Source organism: Myodes glareolus, chromosome X, assembly GCF_982192425.1.
Source record: "Myodes glareolus chromosome X, mMyoGla1.1, whole genome shotgun sequence".
In the NCBI taxonomy this organism is placed as follows: domain Eukaryota; kingdom Metazoa; phylum Chordata; class Mammalia; order Rodentia; family Cricetidae; genus Myodes; species Myodes glareolus.
Window position 1 is genome coordinate 19470805 of NC_142053.1, and position 26993 is coordinate 19497797.

Genomic DNA, 26993 nt, shown 5'->3' on the forward strand with positions numbered 1-26993 from the left:
GACTCTTTTTTTGAACATTCTGCTGATTTCGTTAGGATCATGGATTCACTTTAGGAAGGTACCTTGTTAATAAAAAACATGTCCTATTGGAACGTGATTTTAGCAAAGAAACCGCCCTGCCCTTCAGGTAAGTGCATCATTTTCCATGAGCAGGAGCAGATTCTGTGCTGCCAGTGGCCTTGCAGGCCATTGAGATGTATGGTGAAGCAAAGCATTTACCTTGAGATTCCAGGAGCGAAGGTGAATGTGACCTTGTGTGATTTAGCATGACAGCTGGCCTTCTAGCTTGAGTCTCTTTACGCCTTTCCAAAGTTTATTTCTCTACAATATCTTTCATTTCCTACCAGCTACCCCATTTGTTAAATTTAGTGTTTATTTGTGGATCCTCTTCCTGTGGTTGTATACAAGATAAGCTAGTGCAGAGTAATGAAAGAACAGACTCGCCAGGTGGTAGTGGCACACACCTTTAATTCCAGCACTCGGGAGGCAGAGGCAGGCAGATCTTTGTGAGTTTGAGGTTAGCCTGGTTTACAAGAGCTAGTTCCAGGGCAGGTTCCAAAGCTACAGAGAAACCCTTCTCAAAAAACAAAATCAAACAAAATGACATATAAAAAAAGCACAAAAGACCAGACTCAGGTCTACTTCAAACAGAAATGTGAGAGTGGATTATTAGTCTGAGAGGTGGTGCCCCCAAAATTGCTTTCTAGTCTGAGGAGGGCCTTTTGTGAAGCTATTGGTTCTTCTTCAACATTTTTTTGTCCTTCAGAAGAAATCCTGAACCTGTTCAACACCTGCAGAATGAGGGATGCCTGCACTGGAGACCCAGGCCACCCTGACTAGTTCTCCTTATATCAAATACCTGGTGTAGTCTGACTCTCTACCCTCAACAAAGGGTTCAATTTCACTCCTCTTGGGTATCCACTACAATCCTGAGCTCTGAGAGAGTTTCAGTCCCCAAATAGCTACTTATATTGCAGGCAAAGTATCAAGATTTAAAACTTTCACCATCTTCCTGAGTGTGGCCATCCCCATGCTCAGAATCCAGAACACAAAGCTCCAGTGTTCGCTTTATCTCCTGACTTGCCATCTGATAGCTCATGCCATAGCTGTTATGGGATCTTTTGCCCAGAGACCACTTGTCAATAACTCCCACCTCACCATGCTTACGGTCCAGGTCTCACGGAGGCTTCCCAGTGCCCAGTCATAGAGTGTCCTGAGTCTGTTGTCTCAAATATGTGGTCAGCCAAACTTCAGGAGGATGGGATTCTCAGTCCAGATTCAGTTCAATATGTTTATCAGGCATTCATCACTACTGATCTGCTGAACTAATGATGTCACACCCCACCATACTTAGAGCAGTCACAAGTTATGACCAACCTCATGACTGCCGTTATGCACAGTCACCAGCTTACTTGGGACTATTGCCAACAATTTCTCACCGTCCGTTTTACCTCCAGATAAAAAGTGTAGGGTCTATTAAGCAGCACCAGTCTGGCTGAATATTCAAGCCCCACAAACACTAGTAACCTGAAGTGATATGCTGATACCTTCCTTCCTGATGAGTGTCGCGAATGTAAGCCCATCACACCAGAAGTCCTCCAGGCCCTTCTAAGAATGGCGAAAGTCATGCTGGAGGGGTTCAGAATGGAGATTGCAGAGTCACTATCTTGGTCAAAATTCGAGAAATCACCCAGTGCTCCGATGAGACTCTGAACCAATTCTATGACCAGCTCTGTGATACTTAAAGACAGTACAACCCTTTTGAGCCAGATGCTCCTGTGTACTGGACAATGGTCAACACAGTTTTTGCCCAACAGTTGGCACCAATGTTTACTGAAAGATCTAAAAGCTAGAGGGGTTCACAGTGATGAATATTGAGCAATTCATAGACATCACCATCAGAGTGGTCGCTAACTGGGAAGAGGCTGCAAAAAAAAATGTAAAGAAAAATTACTTAGGGAAAAAAGGACAAAAATGATGTTGCTCACTTTGGGGACTGGAAAAAATTCGGACACCCAGAAATCCAAATGAAAGAAAGATAACCAGAGGCCATTAGACAGTGACCAATATGCCTACTGCAAGGAAGAAGAACACTAGAAGAATGAATGACCCAGGAAGTGGACACCAGGGACCAAAGGAAAAAAATATGGCCTGTACAGTAGCCACAATGAAACAAAAGTCCCTGTTGGAAACCTTGACTACCACTTGAGAGACAGACTCAGACTGAAAGCTCCCAGGCTCAATTGAGATTGGCCTGTAGGAGTTCATGGCTCAAATAGATGTCAGAGAACAAATAGTGTACTTTATCTTGGATACAGGAGCAGTCATCATCACAGTAACTTCTTCCACAGGGAAACTCATCAAATCACTGACCTTTGTTGGAGCCAGTGAACCAATAAGAAATTCTAGCCAGGCAGTGGTGGCACGTGCCTTTAAATTAAACCCAGCACTTGAGAGGCAGAGCTTGGCAGATCTCTGTGAGTTCAAGGCCAGCCTGGTCTACAAGAGCTAGTTCTGGAACAGCTAGGGTTGTTACACAGAGAAATTCTGCCTTGAAAAAAAATAATGAAATACTGATTCTGCAAACCATATGGCTTCCCAGTGGGAGGCCACTGTGTTAGGCACCAATTTTTATATGTGCCAGAAGCCCCTGACCAAAATTAGGAACCACTTTGATAATTGATCTGAACACTGATGTCACCTGTGGATCCTTGACAATTCTGACATTTGAGGTGTGTCTAGAGGAGGAATGTTGTGTTGGAGAAGGGAGGCTGCTTGTTGGTTCCCAGCCGCCCAGCTAGCTTAGACCGGAAACAATCACACATAAACTGTATTATTTAAATCATTGCTTGGCCCATTAGCTCTTGCTTCTTATTGACTAACTCTTACATATTAATTTAACCCATTTCTATTAATCTGTGTATTGCCATGTGGCTGTGGTTTGCTGGCAAGATTTCAACCAGCATCTGTCTCTGGTGACTCCATGACTTCTCTCCAACTCCGCCCTTCTTTTTCCCAGCATACACCCTAGCTTTCCCCTGTTTAGTTCTGTTCTTTCCTGTCATAGACTCAAAGCAGTTCTTTATTCATTAACCAATAAAAGCATCACATAGACAGAAGGACCTCCCACACCAATGTTGGTTTTACTTGGACAACATGGATTGAAGTACCAATACAGTGGCCCTCCTTAAACAGCTTGTACAGCAGTTTTCTCATGTATGGACACTTGGGGGAAAACCAGACTAATATTGGGACATCCTGCAAGACTGGATCATGTTCAGTATGTGAATGACCTACTGGCTGTCCTATGGCATGGGACTCCAGGGAACTTTTCAAATAATTACAAGAGACAGGCTTTAAGGTCTCCAATAAAAAAGGCACAGATCTGTCAAGAAGAAATCCCTTACCTCAGATACTACTACACTTGTACTAGTAGAGTATATTACCTGTCACCAAGGGAGGGATTGCAGAATGTTATTCTGAATCCAGACCTAGATATTCTCCCTGGATCAGAGGTAGTGTAACATGACTAATAAAAACTCAGAGACAGAATTTGGGGTTCAACCTGAAGACCAGAAAAGCAAAGCCACCAGCCACTAACCTTTACCTCAATCTCAGTCTGAAAATGGTGATTCTGCCTCTAGGAAACCTCAGAATGAGACTGAGACTGAGAGCTGTCTCCTCCCTTTTTATAATCTTCTCTAGTTCTGAGATTAAGGGTGTGCACCACTACCACCTGGGTTCTATGGCAAGCTAGTGTGGTTACTGGGATTAAAGTTGTGTGTCATTGTGGCTACTGGGATTAAAGGTGTGTGTCACCTGCTTCCCGGTCTGTAAGGCTGGCCAGTGTGGCTGTTTTACTTTTCTGATCTTCAGATAAGCTTTATTTATTAAAGTATAAATGAAATGTCACTGCAAGGTAGCCAATAATACTTGGGCTCCCACCACATAGAAAAGGGAAACTCTATTTCACTCCTGATATTACTGGTACTACTGCCACAGGTGCAATTGTGCTCAGGATCCAAAATCCCAACATAGCCAGCTGTCTAACCAAATTAAGGAGAATGTCAATCTAGTCTAACAAAGTATAGTTGCCCAGCAGAATCAATTAGACTCCCTGGCAGCCATGGTCTTACAAAGTCATAGAGGGCTAGAGCTAAACTGCAGCTTTGAAAGGGTGACATATGCATTTTCTTAGGAGAAGAATGTTGTTTCTATGGAAATCAATCAGGTACAGTAAAAATATTATTAGGTAATTGTTAGATAATGGGGATTGCTAGATAATTGTTAAAATGAATCAAAGGCTAAACACAAGACCAAAAGATCTTAGTGGGATGAGACCTAGGCCTCCTGAAGGCCCTGACTGACCTCCCCAGTGGGACCTTTAGTTGTTATTTTCCTGTCTTTACTGTTTGGTCCATACCTTAGAAATCTCCTAATGTGTGTCATCAGAAACAGTAGAAAAGTATTTAGACTCCAGTTCCTCTACCAATATCAGAGGATTCCTTTAGAAGGATCGTAAAAGAGTTTGACATAGAAGAGGAGGAATTTGGTGGAAAATTCCCAAAGTTCCACTGATTAAACTAAGAACATTCCCCAATGTGGAGATAGTTGTCCTGAGCTGACCTTGTTACTCTTGTTGTATCTTCAAGAACAATAGACACTGAAGAGGTGGTGTAATGAAATTTTAACCCTGCCCAGCCACCATCATTTGCATCCACATACATGCTTTTGTACCTGTGTTTCCTGTTTGCTAAATCTGCTGTGCAAAATATAAAAGGTTGCTGAACCTGAGCAAGAGGGCTACTCCATTCCATATTGCTAGAGTACTTTCCTCTCCACACTGAAAATGGCTTGATAATTCAGTTTCCCAGAAATCCCTGCAACAGTTGGTTTCCAGATGAAGAATAAAAGTAATTGGCTCCTTTTCTGATACCAGACACAAAAATTAAGTCAAGATGAACAAAAACAAAAGTAAAAAAAACCTTAATCTTTACAGATATTACAGGAGAATTTTTATTTCATTTACTTTTATTGAAAATATAATCATCTTCTCCAAGACCAATATGACCAGGAGATTCTCCATCTTCCTCAAGAATGCCTGGGCGAAGGAACCAGTGTTGGTGGTGTCCATCTCTTCTGGGCCTTGTTATAATTATGCACACAGTCAGCCCTTACCCCAGGTATGCTGTCTCCATCAACCAGGCTACAACCTCCAACTACAGAGTGTCTGTGCAAGATGATGGAAACGTGTCTGATGTGCCCAGTCACCTGCAGGACCCTCAGGGCCCATGCCTGGAATGGCTGAAGAATCTACAAATCTTCCTGCTAATGGAAGAGGCCCCCTTTCCTGTCACCACCCAATAAAAATGCAAAATCCAACTCCCACTGTTTTCCCTCCCTCCTATCCTCTCAGCTCCCCACCACCTCCTTTCTCCCCTGGATTCCTCCCACCCTGTCTCCCACGAGCAGAGAGCAGGCCTCCAGGAGACAGTGACAAGACAAAATACAATAACATAAGGTCAAAGCCTTCACATCAGAGATGGATAAGGCAACCCAATGAGAGGAAAAGAGTCATAGGAGAATATTTAATTTTTAAAAATTTATTGCCAGGCAGTGGTGGTGCATGGCTTTAATCCCAGCACTCGGGAGGCAGAAGCAGGCGAATCTCTGAGTTCGAGGCCAACCTGGTCTATATAGAGAACTCCAAGATGGCCGGGGCCACACAGAGAAACCCTGTCTCAAAAAGCCAAAGGAAAAAAAGTATATTTTGTGTGCATGGGTGTTTTTTCTGCATGCATTTTATGTGTACTAAATGTGAGCCTGGTATCTTCTGAAAAGGCCACAAGAGGGCACCAAATCCCTTTAGGTTCTATAGTACAGAGACTAATTTTATGATTCACAGAATGGTAGTTTTCTTTAAAACATAGAGATGAACACTCACCTAGCATACAGAACTACAGATTGGTTGATGACGTAGCCTAGTGGTGAAAAAAAATAAGCAGCACTATACAAATCAAAAGTTGATTTGTCCAATTCATACAATTAAGTCCTAACTGTAAAGTGAGCAAGAAACCCAACTAGCTGTTTGGAGGAAACAGAAACAAAATCATCACTAGCATTTTAAGCGCCTCATCTTGGCATGATTAGAGGAATACAGCAGACAATGGCAGCCAAAACAAAACAAAACTCACAGAGAGGGGCTAGGAGATGGCTCTTTTGATAAAGTACTTGCCTTGCAAGCTTATGGGCTTCAGGTTGGATCCCTAGAATCCACCTTAAAAATCCTGACTGATGCTTTGTTCAAGCGCGCGCGAGAGGTCTGCCCCTTTCTGAATGGGAATGGAAAAAGAGGGGTGGAGGGGTGGGGATACTGGGAGGAGAATAGGGAGGGGAAACTGGGTCTGTATGTAAAATAAATGAATAAAATAAAATTAATTTTTTTTAAAAGAGTAAGTTTTTAAAAATCCAGACTGGCAGCCCATTGCTGGTAGGAGGAGACAGGCAGATCCCTGGAGCTTGCTGGTTAGCCAGACCAGTGAAATAGGTGAGCTGCAGGTTGAGGGAGAACCTGTCTCAAGATTTAAGTTGGAGAATGATGGAGAAGACACAATGTGTCTATTTCTGGACCGCATATAGTGCACGCATATACTGGAATGTGCGGACATGAATATGTATGGACACACGCAATTCAAATTTATTTTTCACGTAGTGGGAAAATATGCCTTATTTCCTGATGTCATTTTTTTTAAAAAAATCAAATTCTAAGATTAAGGCAACCCCAACAAAAATATGACAGTTTATTTTCTTTTTCTGGAGAGAGGCACTATTTAAAAAGTATCATGTTTTTGTAATGTTTACTGTAGAGTGAAAGAAAACGTATTGGGAGCATTCAATAAAACACACACAGGACAGGCCTGGAAAAAAGGTTCAGAAGTAAAAAACACTTGTTACTCTTGCGGAGGACCCTGGTTCAGTTCCTAGAACTCACATGGTAACTCCCAATCATCCTTCAGATCCAGGCAATCTGGCATTCTGTTATGTTTTCTAAAAGCACCGGGTATGCACGTAATGCATACACATACTTGCAGAAAAGACACTCTTTAAATAAATATTAAAATTAAAAATGAATGCATGGCCATCTTCAACTGAAACAAAGTGCGCGGGGGGGGGGGTCTCATCTTTATCGGGGTTCGTATTTTACCTATTTTATCTTAATTTTCAAGTTTGTACAATACTGTAAACTTAGAATCTGGAAAGCGCCTATGCTGGCGTCTACTAGGAGCTCAAAGCTGCTAGAGCACTTCCGCCTGTTGTCCACTCAAACAAAGACTCTAACCCAGGCTCTTGTCCTTGGTAGGCACACGCACACACAGCCAATCAGCAAGGAGCTTGGGTGAGATTGGTTTTCGCCCGTTCAAATCCCGTTACCCAGTATGCTTTGAGGTGGCCATGGTTTTCTCGTTGTTCAAATCCCGTTACCCAGTATGCTTTGAGGTGGCCATGGTTTTCCAGTGTTCAAATCCTGTTACCCAGTATGCTTTGAGGTGGCCTTGGGAGCTGTCTGCTTGAGGGAGACCCCTGGTGAGGAAGACTCACTGTGGAGGAGGTTAGTCACCTGTTGAGAGGCTATTAACCATGTGGTGCAGCTCAGCAGGATGTATGTGTGGGAGGTGTTACTTCCAGTGCCAGGAGGGAAGATGTCCCCCTTCAGAGTCCTGGAGTCTCTTCAGGTCAGTGCTTCTTCCCACCTGACCCTCAGGCCTCTGCAGAGAAAAAAAAAATGGAGTTGGAACGTTGCTGAGGGCATGGAGCTTGGACAGACCAGTGCCTAGCAGAAGACAGGAAGGCCTAGAGCTTTGGAGATGGTGAGAGTCAGCCTCCTTGGGTATGGGGGTGCAAAGTGTGGGTGGAGTGGAGGTCTGTTAGGGGCAGGCAGGACTAGAACTTTCTGTAGGGCTGCTGCCTGCTGGCAATCCATTAGAAACTGAAGCCCTCAGGTCTTCTTCCTCTACCTGATGCTTTAAGGTCAAATTACTAAATTTGATATACTTAGCTCCCAAATTGCTTCAAACTCCCGAGACTCCTCCCTCAGCCTCAGAAGAGATGGATTTACAGACATAGTTCAGTCCAGGTTGTTTTTATTTTTATTTATTTATGATAAATTTTTGTTTTGTTATGTGAGATTTGTTTTGGTTTTCGAAACTGGTTTCACGGTGGAGCTCTTACCATCCTGGAACTTGGTCTGTAGGAAGTCACAGAGATCCCCTGTGTCTGCCTCCTAAGTGATGGGATTAAAGGTATGCGCCACTACCACCTGGGCAGTCTGTTTTTATTTATGTGTTGTTTTGGTTTAGAGTCTTACTTTCTACCTCAGGTTTGCTTGAAACCTCATGTATGTTATTCCTTATGCTCTGGTCCCTTTAAGGACTAACCACGCCCACTCCCCAGCCACTTCTGACCTCCCTGGTTGCCATCTTCCCTTCTCTCTTTTGTTTTTGTCTCTTGGTGTGTACACACGTGTCTCTGTCTCTCTATGTCTGTCTCCATGTCTCTCTGTCTCCCTCTTTTTAAGTGATAAATGTCTCCCTCTTCTTTAAGTAATAAATGTTTAGCTTTATGTATATCCTTATGTCCATTTACTCTGTCGTCCACCGCATCCAGCCGCCTGACTCTGCCGCTTGCCCGGGAAACCTGCACTGCTCTGGTGGCAGCCTCTGCCTGGCTCGCAGGCCGCTCGGGGCATCCCAACCTATTATCTTTTTAAAGAACAAAAATGTGAAGCTTGGACTGGTGTTAAAATTGAAGTCCCTTGCCTTATATATGGCCTGGGGTCTGAGGAATCATGCCTGTTTTATTTTTACATTTTCTTTTGCATTGTTGAGGACTGAGTCTAGAGCTTCTTTCTGTAGCACTGAAATGAATCTTCAACCTTGCAGATCTTTAAATTTTAGATTTACTTTAGATTCATATTGCTATAAAAAAAATTGGGGGGACATACTTGTGTTAATAACTAACGTGGGACTGGGATACAGACACATTTACTCAAATTTATCAAAAACCTAGCAGACATGGGACCAAAATGCAGATTAGGTGTAAAACCACTTGGACTCAGAGTTGAAGCCATCATTAATTATGTTTTGTTTAATTTTGTTTTGTTTTTAACTGTTCAGTTTTAGACTTATAAAATAAGGAAACCCAAAACTAAAATATTCTTTATTTTTTAAAAACAAGTATGCATATAGTTAAAATTATTAGTGGTTACTTCTCAAGCCAGCTATTCTGGTAAATATTTAAATGATAAACTGTTTAGTCTTAAAGCCGAAGGTAATAGAAATATGGGTTTATCTTTAAACCATTTGTGCAATTAGTAAATGCTATTTTTATAAATTATTCTTATTATATATTATATTTTCAGTTTTATCAGTTTAAGTGATTCAGATGGCTTGAGAGACTTTTCTTTTGTGTTTTAAATCAGAAAACGTAAGTTTCTTTGTGGAAAAGGAAGCATTCTGAGAATTATGTGAGGCCACCAATGGATAATCCTTGCTTAACAAGTGATGACTTTGATAAAGAGGAAGATATGAATGTTTCACCAGTGGACATTTTGGAAGGTACCAGATATCTAATATGGGGCATTGACGTTACAGCTAATGTTTTGAACTTACTATACTTTTTGTATTTGTTTATTTATTTTTACATTCCAACTGCAGTTTCCCCTCCCTTTTCTCCTCCCAGCCTCTTCTCCTCATATTCCCTCTACCCTGGGTCTACTCCTCTTCGGTTTCCATTCAGAAAAGGGTAGTCTGCCCAGACATGGCATATCAAGGATGCCAACCAGGCATGGCATATCAAGTGACAGCAAAACTAAGCACATTCCCATCCTATCAATGCTGGATGAGGCAACCTAGTAGGAGGGAAAGGGTCCTAAAAGTAGGCAACAGAGTCAGAGACAGCCCCTTAGGAGGCCCATAACTGTAACATATATGCCTAGATCAGGCCCATACAGGCTCCCAGGTTGTCCGTTCAGTCTCTGTGAGTCCCTACGAACTCGGGTTAGTTGATTCTGTGGGTTTCTTTATAGTGTCCTTGATCCCTCTGGCTCCTATAATCCTTCTTCCCTCTCTTGAGCAGGATTCCCAGAGCTCCACTTAGTGTTTGACTGTCCTTCTCTGCATCTGTTTCCATCTCTGATTAACAATTGGGCTAGGCATCAATCTACGAGTATAGCAGAATATCATTAGGAATCATTTCATTGATCTTTGTTGCCAGTCATGTTTGGGTCTATCCTAGGTCTCTGGTCTACTCCACCTCTGGGTTCTGGCTCTGAGTCAGGAGCTCCCTCTCATGGTATGAAGTTGTGGAAGTGACCAAACAATGACTGGAACTTTCTATATTTTAAACTGAGTGAAACTTTGCTAAGCTTTGTTTCTCAGTTGCTCGTTTTAAGCTTGTATCATAGATCTAAAGACTCATATAGTATCTCTTTTCTGTAATCCCATGTAGATAAATAATTCATAATAATTCATGATTTTGTCCAGAAAGACTTAAAAACTTGTTTTCTTAAGATAACCATAAATCACTTGATTTAATCTAAATTTCAGAGAAATTATAGATCTGATTTAAAACCTAATGTTGGCAATATGTTTTGGTTTACCATCTTGTTTTGATCATCTCAAAGTAATTGAACAACATGAGGAGGCAAAACCTGAAGAAACAGTTGGAGGTACAGGGTAATATGTTCAAAATTATTATCCCCGTTCAATTAAGTACTTCCAGAAAAGTTTAATCTATATAAATCCTTGTCATATGATTTATATTCTAAAACAAGAATTACATAATATGAATTCTTAATTTGAATGGTTTTGGGGAGGGAGTAGTGCTGTAACTCAAACCATCATCTTTGTGTATGTAAGGCAAAAGCTGTACTACTAAACTGTATCCCTAACAATCTTAATTTTTAAGAATTTAATTTCTTCACAGAGCTCAAGTGCAGAATATTCTGGGAAAATTTGGAGGTGCGTTTTTGGATATGTAATTTATTTAAAACTATATAGTGTTTATATAATTTATATACTAGGAAATATTAGTCAACATATTATAAAACTGTTTCTAATGTCTTGCTCCCATTTATAGAATTTTGTATGTATCTTTGATTTAGCGTCATTGAATATTTTTTCCCTATGGTATGGAAAGTAAAAATGATGCTTTTTGACATGCATGACATTAGTGAAATTTTATTTTTATTTTTTGTGTGTTTATTTATATGGTGTATATATACCCATGTACACATGTGGAGGCCAGAGGAGGATTTTAATGTCCTGCTCTATTACTTTTCATCTTATTCTCTTGAGACAGGGTCTCTCACTAGACTGGCAGCCAACAAGTCCTAGCAATCCCCTCTCTGCCTACCACAGAGCTGCAATTACAGGAGCAAGCATTCTTGGTTAACTTTCTACATGGATGCTGGATTCAAACTCAGGTTCTCATCTTTTCACAGCAAGCCCTTATACTTACGGAGCCATCTTCCCAGCTGCTTTGATGTGATTTTAGAAGAAACAATAGGATAGGTGCAAGCATTGTTACAGTTCCATGTATTCAAAGTTAAATGATATGAACATAAATTTCTGAACACACAACAGTTGTTTTTCATTGACTCTGTGTTAGTTCTCTGTTAACCCAGTTTATTTTCTAGGGCTCTTCTGTGTTTGTTTCTTTATAAGGGACTGTAAAAACGAATCCTTTAATGTAACCCTTCATTATTATTTTTTAAATTTTATTTTATGTGTACAGGTGCTTTGCCTGTTTGTGTGGCTGTGCACCACATGTATGTCTGGTACTCTAGGAGACCAAAAGAGAATATCAAATCCCCTGGAACAATAGTTATAGGTTGTAAGCCACTTCATATGTTCTGAGAATCCAACCCCCATCCTCTGGAAGAGCAGCCAGTGCTCTTAGCTGCTGAATCATCTCTTCAATCCCCTCATTTGTTATTTTTTATAAATATATTATGTAATTGAGAATAAAAGACAAGTTTACTAGCTAGGGAAAGACAATTTTACTAGCTAAGGAGAGAATGATATACAAAAGAATCTGTATTTTAAATTATATCTTGACAGTTACATGAACTTTTTTAGAAGACAATACTTTTTCTTTGAGATGTGGTCTCTCTATGTAGTTCAGACTGGCCAGAAATTTCCTATGTAACCTAGGTTGGCCTTTACACTGGCAATCTCCTTAAGCTTCCTAGACTGGAATTATAGGCCAAAAACATCTTATATGGCTCAGGAAATAATACTTTTATTATATATATATATATATATATATAGATTTATTTATTTAATAAATAAATTAGTGTATTAGTATTTTGCTTACATATATGTATGTGTACCACACGTGCTCCTGGTGCCCATAGAAGTCAGATGACTGGTCAGATTTCTTGGAACTGAAGTCACAGATAGTTGTGAGCCACCATGTTAGTACTGGGAACCAAACCTGGGTCTTCTGCAAGAGAAGCAAGTGCTTTGAACTGCTTAATCATTGGTCCAGTCCCTGAAACTGTGGGGATTTTGCTTGTTTTAATGAATATTTCGCTCTTTTATAGAGATTACCCATGTCATCAAATCTTTTTGATAATTGAAAGATTCGCTCTATTTGTGTCTATCAGAGTAGTCATTTATAATCTGTTTTACATAGTATATATGTTGAAAGTATTAAATGTGTGCACCATAATACAGCGGCATCCTACTTCCTGAAAGCTAACTGTGTATGTTAGATAGGTACTAAACATTTTCTGAAGCATTAAAATTTTTATGAACTGCCATACTTACTGAAGAAAATGCCCTACAAAAGTCTATGAAAAAAGAAAAAATTACATTTTAAAGTCTTTAATTAATAGCACCGATATTTATGCAAACTACCTTTTTTCTCTTTTGTATTTGTAAAAGATAGATTTTGCAGTATAATTGACTATGCGTTTTAAAAATAATTTTTATTAGATTTAAGTACACTTTGGATATTCTTGCTTATAATACAACAATTTTAATCTATTTTTGTGTGTATGGGTGCTTTGCATGCAGGTATGTCAGTGCGCCACATACATAAGTACCTGGTGCCTGGCAGTTTGACACAGGGCATCAGATCCTCTGAAGCTGTAGTTGGAGATAGTTGTGGCTATCATGTGTGTGCTGGGAATCAAATCCAGGTCCTGTGAAAGTGCAGCCACTCTTAAACACTGATCCCTGTCTTTGGCTGTTCTCTTGTTTTTTTTTTTTTTTTGTTTGTTTGTTTTTCTCCCTTGGGGGAGTGTTTTGTTTGATTTTTATATGAGTTTATTTTTTTCTTTTGGTTTGTTTGTTTATTGGATATTGTTTTTGTTTTGTTTTGTTTTTGAGACAGGGCCTCACAATGTAGCTCTGATTGTCCTGGCACTCACTATGGAGACAAGTCTAATCTTGAACTCAAAGATCTGCCTGCCTCTGACTCCCAAGTGTTGGGATTAAAGTGTGAGCCAACATGCCTGGCTTCCTTCTTGTTTTAACAGAATACTTCAAATAAATGAGTTCTAACAATAATACAGCCAATTATATTCTTTCGGTTGTATAGTCTTTTATAAATTTAGAAAAATTTAGCCTTGGGGGCTGGAGAGATGGTTCAGAGGTTAAGAGCACTGACTATTCTTCCTGAGGTCCTGAGTTCAATTCCCAGCAATCACATGGTGGCTCACAACTATCTATAATGAGATCTGGTACCTCCTTCGGTCCTGCAAACATACATGTAGACAAAACACTGTATACATAATAAATAAATAAAATCTTTAAAAAATTAGCCTTTATGAAAGTGTTTTCTCATGAAGAAATTAAAAGTCCATCATTGATCCTTTGTTTTGTGTATCTGTCCTTTTGAAAACTGTTCCCGAATTTTAGAATTATTGGGGAAATCAAAATTGGGGTAAGGTTGAACATATCTTATCCAAAATATATGACAGTGGAGTTTTTTGTATTTTGGAACATTGGCATAGACTCTATTAGTTGAGCATCCTTCTTCTGAAAATAAAAACCAGTAAGTATTCTAAAATATGAAACATTTAGTATACTATGTTTGTGACATCTTTCAACTTAATTTTAAAATTTCTTAGTATTTTTGAATGAACTTTATATTTATTTATATTTACTTGCATACATGGGAACAACTGAAGTTTCCTCAACATGAGACTTATTTTCAATATAGGTGTCATTAACAAGACTCTTCATATAAAGAGAAAACACATGGAAACTTATGTCAAAGATTGTTTCAAAAGCAACAACGAGAAACTTGAACAAGTTTGGAAAATGAATGCACAAGGAAGGTATGGTTAATAGTTTTATAGGGTCACATTTGTATCATTCTAAAAAATATATATTTATGAAAAGTAATTATAAAAAGACAATAATTTTTTGAACTTTTAGTAGAAATGTTTGGCTTTAATCTTATCTAAGCAGTTAACACAATAACTTCATATCTTCATAGAAACTAGATATAATTCTTAGAAGTCAGTGAAATTTTTATTTTTTCTTTTTAAATAAATGTAGTTGGAGATTTTTAAAGTTGATTTACATCCATTCTGGAAATACAAATGACTTGTAAAGATTTCAAAAATTAATTTATGGCTAAGTATGTTTTACAATTTAGAAAGGGATCAGGTATATATGCAGATTGTATGTTTTAACTGACAAGGCTTGTACTGAGTCTTAACTGTGTCAAAATGGGAAAAATAAATTAGATCCTATATTTGGTAAGAAATAATAAAAATAAACTAGTTGGAAATGCAATTAATTTTCTAAAAAATTGATATTTTAAAATTTCCTTGATTTTGAAGAGGTAAAACATGAGAGAAAACTTCTCTTAATCTGTTAGGAAAAATAATATAATTGTTTCCCATTAGGTATTTTTCACATTGCTGTTTTTCTTTTTAGAGTATGAAATGGCCAATTTAATTTGTTTTGAGTGTTCTTTTCATACTAGTATGAAATGTGACTGCTTTCATTATTTTTTTTACAGGAAGAAGATAAACATTAAATTTTCTAAGCAGTATATGACTACATTTCAACAATGGGATACGGATATACAGAAATTAAATGAAGAACTAGAAATATCAGCTGTTGGTTTCATAATTTACTTGATAATTAATCTAGTATAAGTATCAAGTAGGAATGAAGAAGCTAGCTTGTATTAGGCTCATGGAACTAAGCTAGATTTCATATTCATCCTTGCCTCTATTCTAGTCCTATTGAGTTGTAAACCAGAGAAATACGGTCACATACTATATTAATAGTTGAGATCTTAAAATTTCAAAAAGATCTTTGCTGAAAGATGAAAAGAAGATTGCTGTTTTTATATAAAAGGCTTTTACAATTGTAGGGGGTGATAGATCCAGTGAACCATCTCTTGATGTTCTTCTGCTGTTTAGGAAAAGAAGATCATCACATGGTAAATGTGTTAGTACTAGCTAGAGTTGAACTTTCCAGGCTTAGGATTTTGTCAAGTAAATCCCTGCATAGTGCTTGTCTGTTAACTCACTTGGGAGGCTGAGGCCAGTCTATTCAACATAGCAAATACCTTATCATAAAAAAATTTTTCTATCCTGTGACTGGTTGGATAATTGTACTGCATGTTACTGTAAAAATGTAAATTTAGTCATAATACCTAATATGTGTTAAAATGTTTAATTAATTGGGAAACTATTCATTTTAAGTTTTATATGAAATTATTTTTGCTCACTTAAAAATTTTAGGATTGGAGATACAGAAGTGGTTGTTAGCCTAGCATTCATGTTGCACAATAAGAACAAAAATTAAAGCAAATTGTTATAATAATGCTTTCCTTTTGTATTTGTAGAATAATTTTTGAAAAGAACAAAAAGCTTTTAAACTCTCTAACAGTGATCCGAGCCAGACACTGCAAGCAATTAGAGAATTGCATGAGAAGTTCCTGAAGGTATGTTGCACATAATACTTAATATTTTCTTATAAAACTACATATGTTTGTATGTTTTATGAATCATAAAGTCTTAACTACTTACCATTTTGAATTATTTCTGACTGAAGTGATTGATATATATGTAAAATCTTAATGGTTTTGTAGTGATTATTCAAGACATGAAATGGTAAATTGGGAATTTGACTTCAAATGTACTTCTTAGTTCATTAACACTTTAGTTATTCTGTATAACTACACATAACAAGTCTGTATGACATTTCTGAAGGGTCTTTCATCTTTGTATCATTGGAATTTGTTTAGTAATAAGTGCCCTTCTGTTTTAGAGTTTGGAGGACACGGAGAAGGACAACAATGATCTGGCTACTAATTCAGGAAGTGAACTTAAAAAACAAGCTGCAATATTTCAAAGAAATCATATTAAGCATACTACAAAGCACTATTTTATGATAAATTTCAGACTAATGGAAACATGGATAACAGTAAACTAAAACTGAGGTAACTGTTTTTGTCTCCTTCCATGAGACAGCAGCAGGTAGTGATTGCAAATGTTTGACTCTTCAGTTCTTCTTGCTCTGATGATTCTTTCAAGAAGGAACTTGAACCTGAGTGTTAAGATAGAATTACAATGTTAGCTAGGAGGTATGCCTTTAGAATAGAAATAGTTTAAATGTTAATCTTTAATCATTAACTTGTTTAAGTACAAAAGCCTCTTCATATTAACTTCCAAATAAAATCTAAATGTCTATGTAAGTAGCAAGTACTCCTTTGTACCCAACTTCCATACACTGATGTAGTGCTTTTTTCCCCTTTCTAACACTGTTAATAATTTTTTTTACCAATAAAGATGATTTAAATTTATATTAGCATTAGTGTTCTATCAGTTCCAGAAGTACGTGATACAAGTGTAGAAGGTTACATTGATTTGATTTGATTTGGTTTTGAGATAGGCACTTATTATATTGTGTGTTCTCCAGGGAGGATCTATAATATCTAGGCTCAACGTAATCTCAGTGTTCCATGTAGGTGTTGTGAGAGGTATGTGCCAACACACCCGGATTACATTGTTCTTAAGAAAAGAATTCACAAAATCTATCTTATCAACACAGTGTATTTACTAACAACACAGCCTGTTTTGAGAAATGAAAATGTTTCTTGTTCACTTATAAAATTCATTAAGAGAATATACGTGTGTCTTGGAACAAACTAAACTGCTAATATGATTAATGAAACTGACAAAATTTATAAATATAGGGCTTCACCATCAGGTAAATAACACCTACCCTTACTTAGGGTTAAGAATACTTCACATGTGTCTTCAAACATAAATGACCTAGAATGTTTTTATTTTGGTGTTCAGCAAATATATAGAAGTTTGATTTTTACATTTATTTCTAAGTTGTTAATTTTTATTTCTCATTTAAAATATTCATACTTATACATAAAAAGGAATGAAAATCTGTTTTACCAAATATTGAGTATTTAAACAATTCTTTGAAATCAGTCAAGCTTACTATTTTTTCTAAAATTAACTTCAGTGAATTAATCATTCACAATAAGACATCAAGTGTTTTCCTGTACTGCTCTTCATCTTTTTTTTTTTTTTTTTTTTTTGAGATAGGGTTTCTCACTGAGCCTGGAGCTGGCATTTTAGCTACACTGACACTTGAGGAAACCCTGGTATCTGTCTATCTCCGTTCCTCCAGGGCTCGGGTTACAGATAAGTGCTGGCACCCTTAGCATTTACTGAGAGTGCTGCTGGGGATCTGAACTCAGATCCTCGTGCTTGTACAGCAAGCACTTTATCCAGTGAGCCAGCTCCCTAGCCCCATCCAAATATTTTCATGAATATTAAAAGTCTTGCCAATTTTTAGAAAAAAATAATACAATACCCCAATTTATGCCACGAGCTACAAACTCCAAACTTGCTTTTTTTCCTCACAATAGTGTACGTCTGTGTTTGCTCTTTGGCACACATCCATCCACAATCTTGCTTCAGTGACTGTTATTCATTTAATGTACTCACCAGAATTTTTTCAAAGTCCTAGCTGATAGAAATTTAAGTTACTCAAACTTCATCGTTAATTACACCATGCAGGTGAAAGTTCTAGAATGGCCAATATTTGATTAAGAAAATGTCAACTCAGACTGTCAAGGAATAATTTTTAAAGAGTGAATGTAGATATAGACTTGGAACTTTCTTGATTGAAGAAAAAGCAAATCATAACTACGTAAATAATAAAATAAAAATTATTTTTTTATTAATAATAAAATACTATACGTATTTACGTATAGTAAATACGTAACAATGATGAGTGAGTTAATACACATCTTCTGTTACTTTGAAAAACAGTGACTATGTAAGAGGTAAATGGCATCTTTTAATGTTATGTAGCTGTCTCCTCAAAACCGAAACATACGCTCCTGTAGGGCAGGATGGAGGATCCCGACGACTCAGAACTAAATAAAACACAAGTTTTTGGAAGCTCAGAAAGCTGTAAGGTTTGCAGGGGCCCTCCCACAGGTTAGAAAAGAAGTAAACAATTGCAGGGGTGAAGAGATTATCTGTTAGGTGGAGCTGCCTGCAGGTTGAGAAGAAAGCTCCTGGGGACAGAGCTTTTGTGAGTCAGCACTCCTCCGGGGGTGGGGTGGGGTAGGGTGGGTGGGTGTCTGTGGCGCAGCTGCATTTTGAGTCATCCGTGTTCCTGTAAGAAGCCCCAAGAAAATCACTGCTTCACAGGGATAAACTTAGAACTGCTTCTGTCACTGATGCCCTATCTGGAGTAAACAGGCAGTTAACTAGGCCTGTTGTGAACGTTTCTGTCAGTACTTTTTTTTTTTTTTTCCACCTGTGGATAGCATGCATAGCTACTACTGAGCTGGCCCTGCTCTGCGGGTCCAGCCCCTCATGCTGTGATCCATTCTATTCACCTAGTTCACTTGGGCCCAGGGCTTACTTGGACACTGTTTTATTTTTCACACCCATTTCTCATACCAAGGAAAGGTCCAGGGAACCTGTGAGCATAACCAAATCCCCTATTCCATTTGCCAGCGTGGGAGGCACTATACATGTTCTAAACCACAGTGCTCTCCAGCAAAGGAATGATTGGAAGTTCACAGCCATCCCCCTGGTCAAGGGACAAACGATTCAGAAGATACAACTCTAACCTAGGACAACCAGTGTCAATACTTTTATATGTGTATGCAACCATGATTAATGGCTGATCAACTTTGTTGAGCCATTGGGAGGGCTGTGGTGGGAGTGAGAATACAGGCTAAATGATAATTGCATGTGTAGCAGCCCCCAATTCTGCCAAATGAGCCCCTAATGCCCATTTCCACTGTCCCTACTTGGTACAACTCATGAGCCAACTGGTAGGGAAAGTACAAAATGGTATTCGCTCATAAGGAGGCTGCTGCATCAGACTGTCAACTAGGGACCTGGTAACCTTGTCAATTTCCGTATCCCTAACCTAAGAAATCCCTGATGGAAAACTGGCTGGCAGATTGGACCAGGGCATGGATATAGGGACTGTTACATTTCAAGAGTTTCTATCATCCAGAAAGCCAAACCCGGGCCTTCCATTCTTTTTATGAGGAAATAAAAAGCAGCCTACTTCCCATCCCTACTATAACAAGAAATCTATTTTTGGTCCTGGCAGAGCCTATAGCCAGACTCTAAAGGTCTCTTCTGGTCTTGTTTGTGAGGAAACTAACATGGGAGATCAATGGCCTTGAGAGACTAAAGAATTGAATCCCTGCAAGCCTTATAATTAGACAGGGTACTCCAGTCCTGCTACTGGGGTTTGGCTCCTTAACATTTCAATTATTGGAGCTGAGTGTGGTGGCACATGCCTTTAATCCTGTCATCCCGCAGGCTGAGGCTTCTGTGTGTTTGAAGTCAGCTCAGTCTACACAGCGAGTTCCAGGCCACTCAGAGCTACACAGAGAGACCTATCTTAGAAAACAAAACAAAACTTCAATTATTAAAAAAACTGTCTTACCTGATGGAAATGTGATTTATCACTTCTGTTGGAAGCCTGGCATGCCTGGGTCAAAGATTCTATAACGCAGCCACCTAGAAAATTCAAAAAAATTCAAAATTCAAAATTCTATAACGCAGCCACCTAGAAAATTCAAAAAAGTGGATCCCTAGACCACTTTGAACCCAATGTTCACCCCTTGTCCAGTTTTTCTCATCTCTGATAATCCTGGAGCAATGGCAATGCAGATATCAAATGGCAGGCTGTAGGAGAACTATACTGGAGATGTGGAAGGACAGCTCAGATTATACTGCCCCCAAACTGATTAGGGTCATGTGTTGGGGTCTATCAGCACAGCTTTCTTCCTGCTCCCACTTACCAGAGGGGATCATTGGGAAGTCTGCGTATTCAAGGACTGGGAGACTCACATTGTCAACTAGAAAGATACTGAATGTTTGAGTGTGTAAAATCTGTTATTATGGTGCAGCTCCCTGCAGAGGATGAGTCCTGAGAGCACCCCCACCTCCATGTATATGTGAAACCATATGATCAGGTTACAGGCTGTTGTTGAAACTGGAACTAATAAAACTGCAAAAGCCCTTACACTGCCATAGAACAGTTTCCTCGGAGGATGGAAACATTCCACCCTGCAGGAAGCTCCTTAAGCAGGAAGGTAAACAACCCAAAAGAGCTCCAGGAAGCTCCTTAAGCAGGGAGGTAAACAACCCCAAAGAGCTCCAAGAAGTCCCCCAAACTGACCACATTCACAGGCCCCTCCCTGCCAGAGTAAAGAATAAAGACCGCTGAGAGTCCCTTTCAGATGAAAGGAAGCCCAGCTGCAAAGAAGACTCTCAGAGGAGGTCAGACCTGCTGCCTGGAAGAAGTAGAAGCTAGCCAAGCAGGAGCTGCCTTGCCTGGAAGAGGCTTGCACCAACTGAAGCCCCTGGAAATGGCACCTTCCATCCTGTTGAGCTGCCTGCAGGCTGTGCAGTGTGCTCCAGGTTCCCAGCTCTGGGAGCTGTCACCAGGGCAGGGGTGGACTTTGCTGATGCAGCTGTCTTTGAGTCATTTCTGCTCCTGTAAGTAACCCCTCACCTATATTCCTGTAAGTAACCCCAATAAAACCCTTAGTTCACCCAATTGGACTTTGGTGGTATTTGTAGTTTAGTGTGTCTTGGGTTCCCTCTTTGGGGTGAATAGACATGTGTATTTTGTTTCTCTTGGAAAAGTTTTGTCATGAAACATTATAGCCATGCTATTTCAGTACTCGGTTTGCACTTTTTTTTTCTGAGCATAAATACATATGCTTTGTTTGAAAAATCAAACACCAGAGTCAGTTCTTTACTGCAATATGGATTCCAGGGTTCAAGCTCAGGTTATCAGTTTGGTGGCAAGTACCCACTGAATCATTTAGTCAACCCTAATTCTACTATGTTGAAGGCATGTAGACAAAAATCAGCCTTTATTATTATAAATTATTTGTTTGTTTATTGTGTGTGCTAGAGAACAACATGGTGAAATTATCTCCTTTTCTCCCATGTGAGTTCAGGGCTTGAACTCCACATGGAAGAAGGCAGGGAACAAGAACCTTTCACTTGCTCAGCCTTCTTACCCGCCCTAATTTCACCATCTTGAATGTATACAGCAGAACATGGCTTAAAAATTCAGATTACATGTACTTAAGTAAGTTTTATGTGTGTTGTCCTGCCACACTGCATGTGTGTGGAGGTCATTCAGAGAAGAATGTACAAAAGTTGGTTCTCTCCTTCCACCCTTTGAATACTGGGGTGCAAACTAAAGTCATTGGGCTTGTCAGCAAGTACCACTTCACACTGAGTCATCTTTTTATTTTTATTTTTTTTTTTGAGACAGGGTTGCACTATGTAACAGCTTTAGCTGCCCTGGAACTAGCTAGCTTTTTAGACCAGGCTGGCCTTGAACTCACAGAGACTGATCCATCTTGATAACCCTAATTCTACCACCTTGCATGCATATAACAGAAAAATGACTTTAAATTTTGTATGTTATTTTATTCTTTTTTTAATATTTATTTATTATGTATACAATATTCTGTCTATGTGTATGCCTGCATGCCAGAAGAGGGCACCAGACCCCATTACAGATGGTTGTGAGCCACCATGTGGTTGCTGGGAATTGAACTCAGGACCTTTGGAAGAGCAGGCAATGCTCTTAACCTCTGAGCCATCTCTCCAGCCCCTCTTATTTTATTCTATTTGGTGGGGGAGGGCACGGCATGTGCCACTTGCCACTGCACAGGCAGGCCTGGCAGTCAAAAGACAACTTATGAGAGTCTCCTGCCACATGGGTTCAGGAACACCAGCTCAGGTCATCAGGTTTGGCTGCAAGTGTCTTTTTACCCACTCAGCTATCTCACTAGCCCTAATTTCACCATTTTGAAAAATATAACCCCAACGATGGCTTTATTATTTTATTTATTTATTTATTCCGTGTGTTTGTATGTATGTTTGTATGTTTATTTATTTGTTTATTTATTCATTCTGTGTGTTGTATGTGGTTTATTTATTTATTTATTTATTCTGTGTGTGTTTGTATGTGGGCACCAGGGCATGTTGGTGTTAGTATGGAAGTCAGAGGACAACTTTCAAAAATCAGTTCTCAATTTCCACTGTGTGGGTTCTGGACTCAAATTTAGGTTGTCAGGTGTAGTGGCAAGCCCCTTTACCCACTGAACCATCTCAACAACCATAATTCCACCTTTAATGCATACAACAAAAATGTTTATTTTTTAAAAATTACATTTGTGTATATTTGGGCATGGGTTGTGGTGGATTATGCACAAATGCTGTGACACATATGTGAAAGTCAGAGAACAACTGGAGAAAATCAATCATCTTTCCACGACGTGGGTTCCGAGCCTGGGCTTGGATGGAAGTCTGTACTGACTGAACAGGGGTGGGGTGGGGTGTAGAAAAGGGGCTCTTTACTAAAAGATGGGAGTTGTGGGATTATTTTTAGTTTAGTACTTATTTTTCATTGCGTTAGAAAGACAAACGCAAAATCTTTAGGCTAAGAAATTAGAATAGAGCCCTCCCCCTGCCACGAGTTCTAGGAAAGAACTGTGGGGTGCTTTTGGGCGTGGCTTTTGCTGGCATCTGAGTTCCAATATGTAGGACACAAGTGCCCTGAGGGGGGCTTGCGTATAACTCAACCAGTGCAAAACGAGGCTCAATGATCACCCTCCTCTTGGTGGCGTACCTGCACATCTTAAGTCTGACCCATGCCTGGTCCACTCTGCCTCCTTCTTATAGTGGCCCTCCCACTGGGGTATGAACAAACTTTTGGCTCCTCCCTGCTCCTCCTATTTGCTATTTCTCCTCATGTTTCAAGCTCGCTGGCTCTTCCAGGAAGTTTTCTCCCATCCTCCTTGCTTCTAGCTCTGAAGTTACAGGACTCCGAAAAATGTCCACACTTCTGTGGACCTTCTACAGTCCAGACTTGATGCGCAGGAACGGGATGTCTCTGGCCAACCACAGCCTGAATGGCATGTTCAACACTAATGGGGCAGCTCCTCCCAGCTCCAGCTTCATACCTGGATTCATCCCACCACCGGCAGCCCGCAACCCACAAGCGCTCACTCACCTGACTACAAGAGCCGTCAGCGGCACTGAAGGCTGTTCCTCCGGCTTCATGAGAGGCGCCAGCAGCTTCGGTAATGGCCAGTTCGGGGCAACAGGCACGGTTCCCCAGCCGCCCTCAGGGGCCTTAGCCGCGCAGCAGTTCCACCGGGAGAACGGCCAGCTTAGCCTGCAGCAGCCGCCACTGCCGCCGCCGCCACCGCAGCGGCAGCCGCCGCCGCCGCAGCCGCAGCCGCCGCAGCCACAGCCGCCGCAGCCGCAGCCGCCGCAGCAGAAGGCAAGTAGCTCTAGCTCCGCGGTCACTTCGGAGCGCTACAAGACGGAGCTGTGCCGGCCGTTTGAGGAAAGCGGCATTTGCAGGTATGGCCACAAGTGCCAGTTTGCGCACGGTTCTCGCGAGCTGCGTATCCCGCTGAGGCACCCCAAGTACAAGACTGAGCCTTGCCGCACCTTCCACAGCGTTGGCATCTGCCCCTATGGCACTCGTTGCCACTTCATCCACAACCAGCATGATCATCAAGCCGTGCCTTCTGGGAGCGCCTCTGAGGAGCCCTGCTCCGCCAATGACAGCAACGCGGGGCCCTCCGGCTTGAACGGGGAGCCACAGCCGATGAGCTCGGTCAGCTCTTCCAGCTTACCTTTGGGTCACAGTCATCCTCAACAGGCGCCTCTGCTGCTCAACAACCCATTGTTGAGCTCAGGTATGCTTCTGCCTCCTTCATACCCTGCAGCTACTCTCCCCGCGACTTACTGTGCCTCTGTGGCCGCCGCTGCCTCTGCGACTGTTTCCGCAGCTGCTTCGGCAGCTGCTATGTTCTATCAAAACGGCGGCGGAGTCCCGTGCACTACCTGTGCCAACCAAACCGTCGTTTTCAGCCCGGCGATGGGTGGCTACATGGCGCCTGTGGCATTCCAGACCCACAACTTCGCTGCCGCCAATGCCGCCACCTTCTATCACAGCCAGCAGCAGAGCCTGGCAGCTCCTGTGCAATTCCCGATGCCCCTTGTCAGGCCTCCTGCCAGCCTCTTAGCCCCCAACGCTGTTGCTCCCACGGCCATGGCCGCCATAGCTCCCGGGGCTGCCGCCGCCACCTTAGTCAACCCTGGCACGGCCGCTGCGGCTACAGTTGTCCCTGCTGCTACTAGAGCTGCCGACACCACCTCCTCTGCCTCTATCCCTGCTGCCACCGGTGCCGAAGGTCCTGCACAGCACTTCAGCCTCCAACTGCCAGGCACCCAGTCCGAGTTGCCAGATTTCGACATGCTCACCAGAAACCTGGATTCCCTGTTGGGCACCAACAACCTCGACAACCTTCTGAGTTGCTCCTCGGACTCCAGAAGCCTCAGCGATTCTGAATCTCCCAGAGTCAAATCCAGCCGCCGACTGCCCATCTTCAGCCGCCTCTCAGACTCAGACAAATGAGGCAAAAAAGGTGACCATGATGAGGAAGAGACATTGTGGGGGTATTGGGGAAAGCCCTTGCTGTCTCTTCCCTACCGAGAACACTGAGGCGAGGGGGAGTGACAAAGCCATTGGCAGGTTTGAGGGGTTCACTGAAAGCTTGCACTTGAATTATGTTGGGAGAGACCCCCATCCCTCTGTTTTGGATTTTCTAGGTTTGGTTCTTATTATTTTCATTGTTATTAGGGGGTTTAATTCTCGTTAAAAACAAAAGACAATGTGCAGTTGTAGTGCAGATAAAATTTTAAAACTTCACATACTTTTCTTTAGGTCTCAATTTGAGACACTATGAAGAAACATTAGCCTGGTATCATTTTGCTTTCTCTTGAAAACCTTAGTTGCACCCCAGATACAGGAATTCTTCCTTGAAGTGAATGACTACTCTGTCTCCGATCCGTGTCAGCAAAGCAGCTGGCTACCTACCATACTTTTAAAGTCCAATATTCTGCCAAGAATATGCCTTGATAGTAACCCTCAGCTCCTATGTAGTCTGTGGTTGTTTTTGCCTATTTTTGAAAACAATAACTGTCTTGGGGGTGAAAAAAACTTGCCTTCCAAAGTTTGATAATGGCTTCCTTTCCACCACTTAAAGGATGAATATCTTAGGACTCTTTTATCTACTCTCTGGAAGCCTTGGGAAGAGATTAGCTTAAACTGTTGGAGAATAACAGGTTAAGTTTTAGGTGTTTTGAGTTGATTTGCATGGATGTGCCACAAGTCAATATGAAGAAAACCATTTGTTTATAATCTTGTTAAGAGTATATGCGTGATTATTTAGCTGATGAAAAGCAATGCATGCATTTCTTCTTATGTTATGATTGCCACTATTGGCTGGTAAAATGTGGAGTATGTGCTTTTCATGGTTATATATATCTTTTGTAACCTCGCTTGATAATTTTACTGTAACCGAATAAAAATAGTTTATTAAATGCGTTCTTTCAAAATTTCATACATTGTGTAATGGGTCTGGTTATTCTCATCCCCTACCCTCCCTTATCCTCCTCCCAATCTTGTCAGTACCCTTATGGTCCCTTTCCCATGTTCATGTCGTTATGGCTGGTTTTGTGATACAGTGATGATATTGACCCTCCTCCCTTTAGACTCCTTCACTAGCTAATAGTACAGCTCAAAGAAGTAGGTCCCCACAACCCCCCACCCATTACTTAAGATATTGTACCGTTTCATTAATTTCATCCCATGTTTATATGAATTTCAAAATAACACATGACTTTTTTTTCCACAGGAAATTATTTATTTGTGGGGTGAGAATGTGTGAAGGTCAGAAGACCACAAACACTGTTTATATGACTAAGTTCTCTCTTTCTACCACTTGGACCCTGGGGATTGAACTCTGGTCATCAGGCTTGCCAACAAGTGCCTTTCCCCACTGTTAAATGAAGACAATAATCATTTTTTCTCCATAAGGTTCTTGTGACTACTGAATGAGATAGCCATGTTATCTCTTTCAGCTGTGAGTGACTTGTCCAAGTAAGAATACAAATGTTTGTGGGCTGGAGAGACGGCTCGGTGGTTAGGAACACAGGTTTCTTTTCCCCAGGACCCTAATTCTGTTCTCAGCAAGCATGCAGTGGCTCCAGGAGGCCTGTAACTCTAGTTTCAGGAGATCAAATGACCTCTTCTACCTTCCACTGTCATCAGACATACATGGGATGTACAGACACTCATGCAGACAAAACAACCATACACATAAAATAATTTTATGTACTAATGTTATGATCATTGCTGCTCAGAAATCATCTTTAGTAATTTTTTCGGTGGGAGGGGGGACGGGATCTCACTGTGTAGCCTTGACTGACTTGGAACTCACTATGCAAACCAGAATGGTCTCAAATGTTTAAAGATCCACCTTTCCCTTTGTGTGTGTGTGTGTGTGTGTGTGTGTGTGTGTGTGTGTGTGTCTACATTTGTGTGCGTACGTGTGTGTGTGTTAATACA

The 26993-nt window shown here is 40.6% G+C and overlaps 2 protein-coding genes and 1 pseudogene across 2 annotated transcripts; all 3 read left to right on the forward strand.

Annotated features, from left to right (window-relative positions):
* Positions 1-5066: 5066 nt before the first annotated feature.
* Positions 5067-5367, forward strand: LOC125415365 (NADH dehydrogenase [ubiquinone] 1 alpha subcomplex subunit 3 pseudogene; annotated as a pseudogene).
* A 1898-nt stretch (positions 5368-7265) lies between these two features.
* LOC146889239 (X-linked lymphocyte-regulated protein PM1-like) lies at positions 7266-16680 on the forward strand. Its single transcript, XM_087903038.1, is given in 6 exon segments — positions 7266-7396; positions 10984-11018; positions 14230-14347; positions 15040-15139; positions 15877-15975; positions 16302-16680. Coding segments are annotated over 6 exon segments (648 nt in total). The 3' UTR covers positions 16467-16680.
* A 6649-nt stretch (positions 16681-23329) lies between these two features.
* Positions 23330-25497, forward strand: LOC146889238 (mRNA decay activator protein ZFP36L3-like). The gene is made up of 2 exons (XM_085684571.2): positions 23330-23749; positions 23828-25497. The coding sequence occupies exons 1-2, from the start codon at positions 23400-23402 to the stop codon at positions 24996-24998; spliced, it is 1521 nt and encodes a 506-aa protein (XP_085540697.1). The 5' UTR covers positions 23330-23399; the 3' UTR covers positions 24999-25497.
* Positions 25498-26993: the final 1496 nt, after the last annotated feature.

Excerpts from the sequence above, each read along its gene's own strand:
- LOC146889238 (XM_085684571.2), top strand. The coding sequence starts at position 23,400 with ATGTCCACACTTCTGTGGACCTTCTACAGTCCAGACTTGATGCGCAGG. Across the intron at positions 23,750-23,827 it reads AACGGCCAGCTTAGCCTGCA|GCAGCCGCAGCCGCCGCAGC; the intron begins GCAGCCGCCACT and ends GCCACAGCCGCC.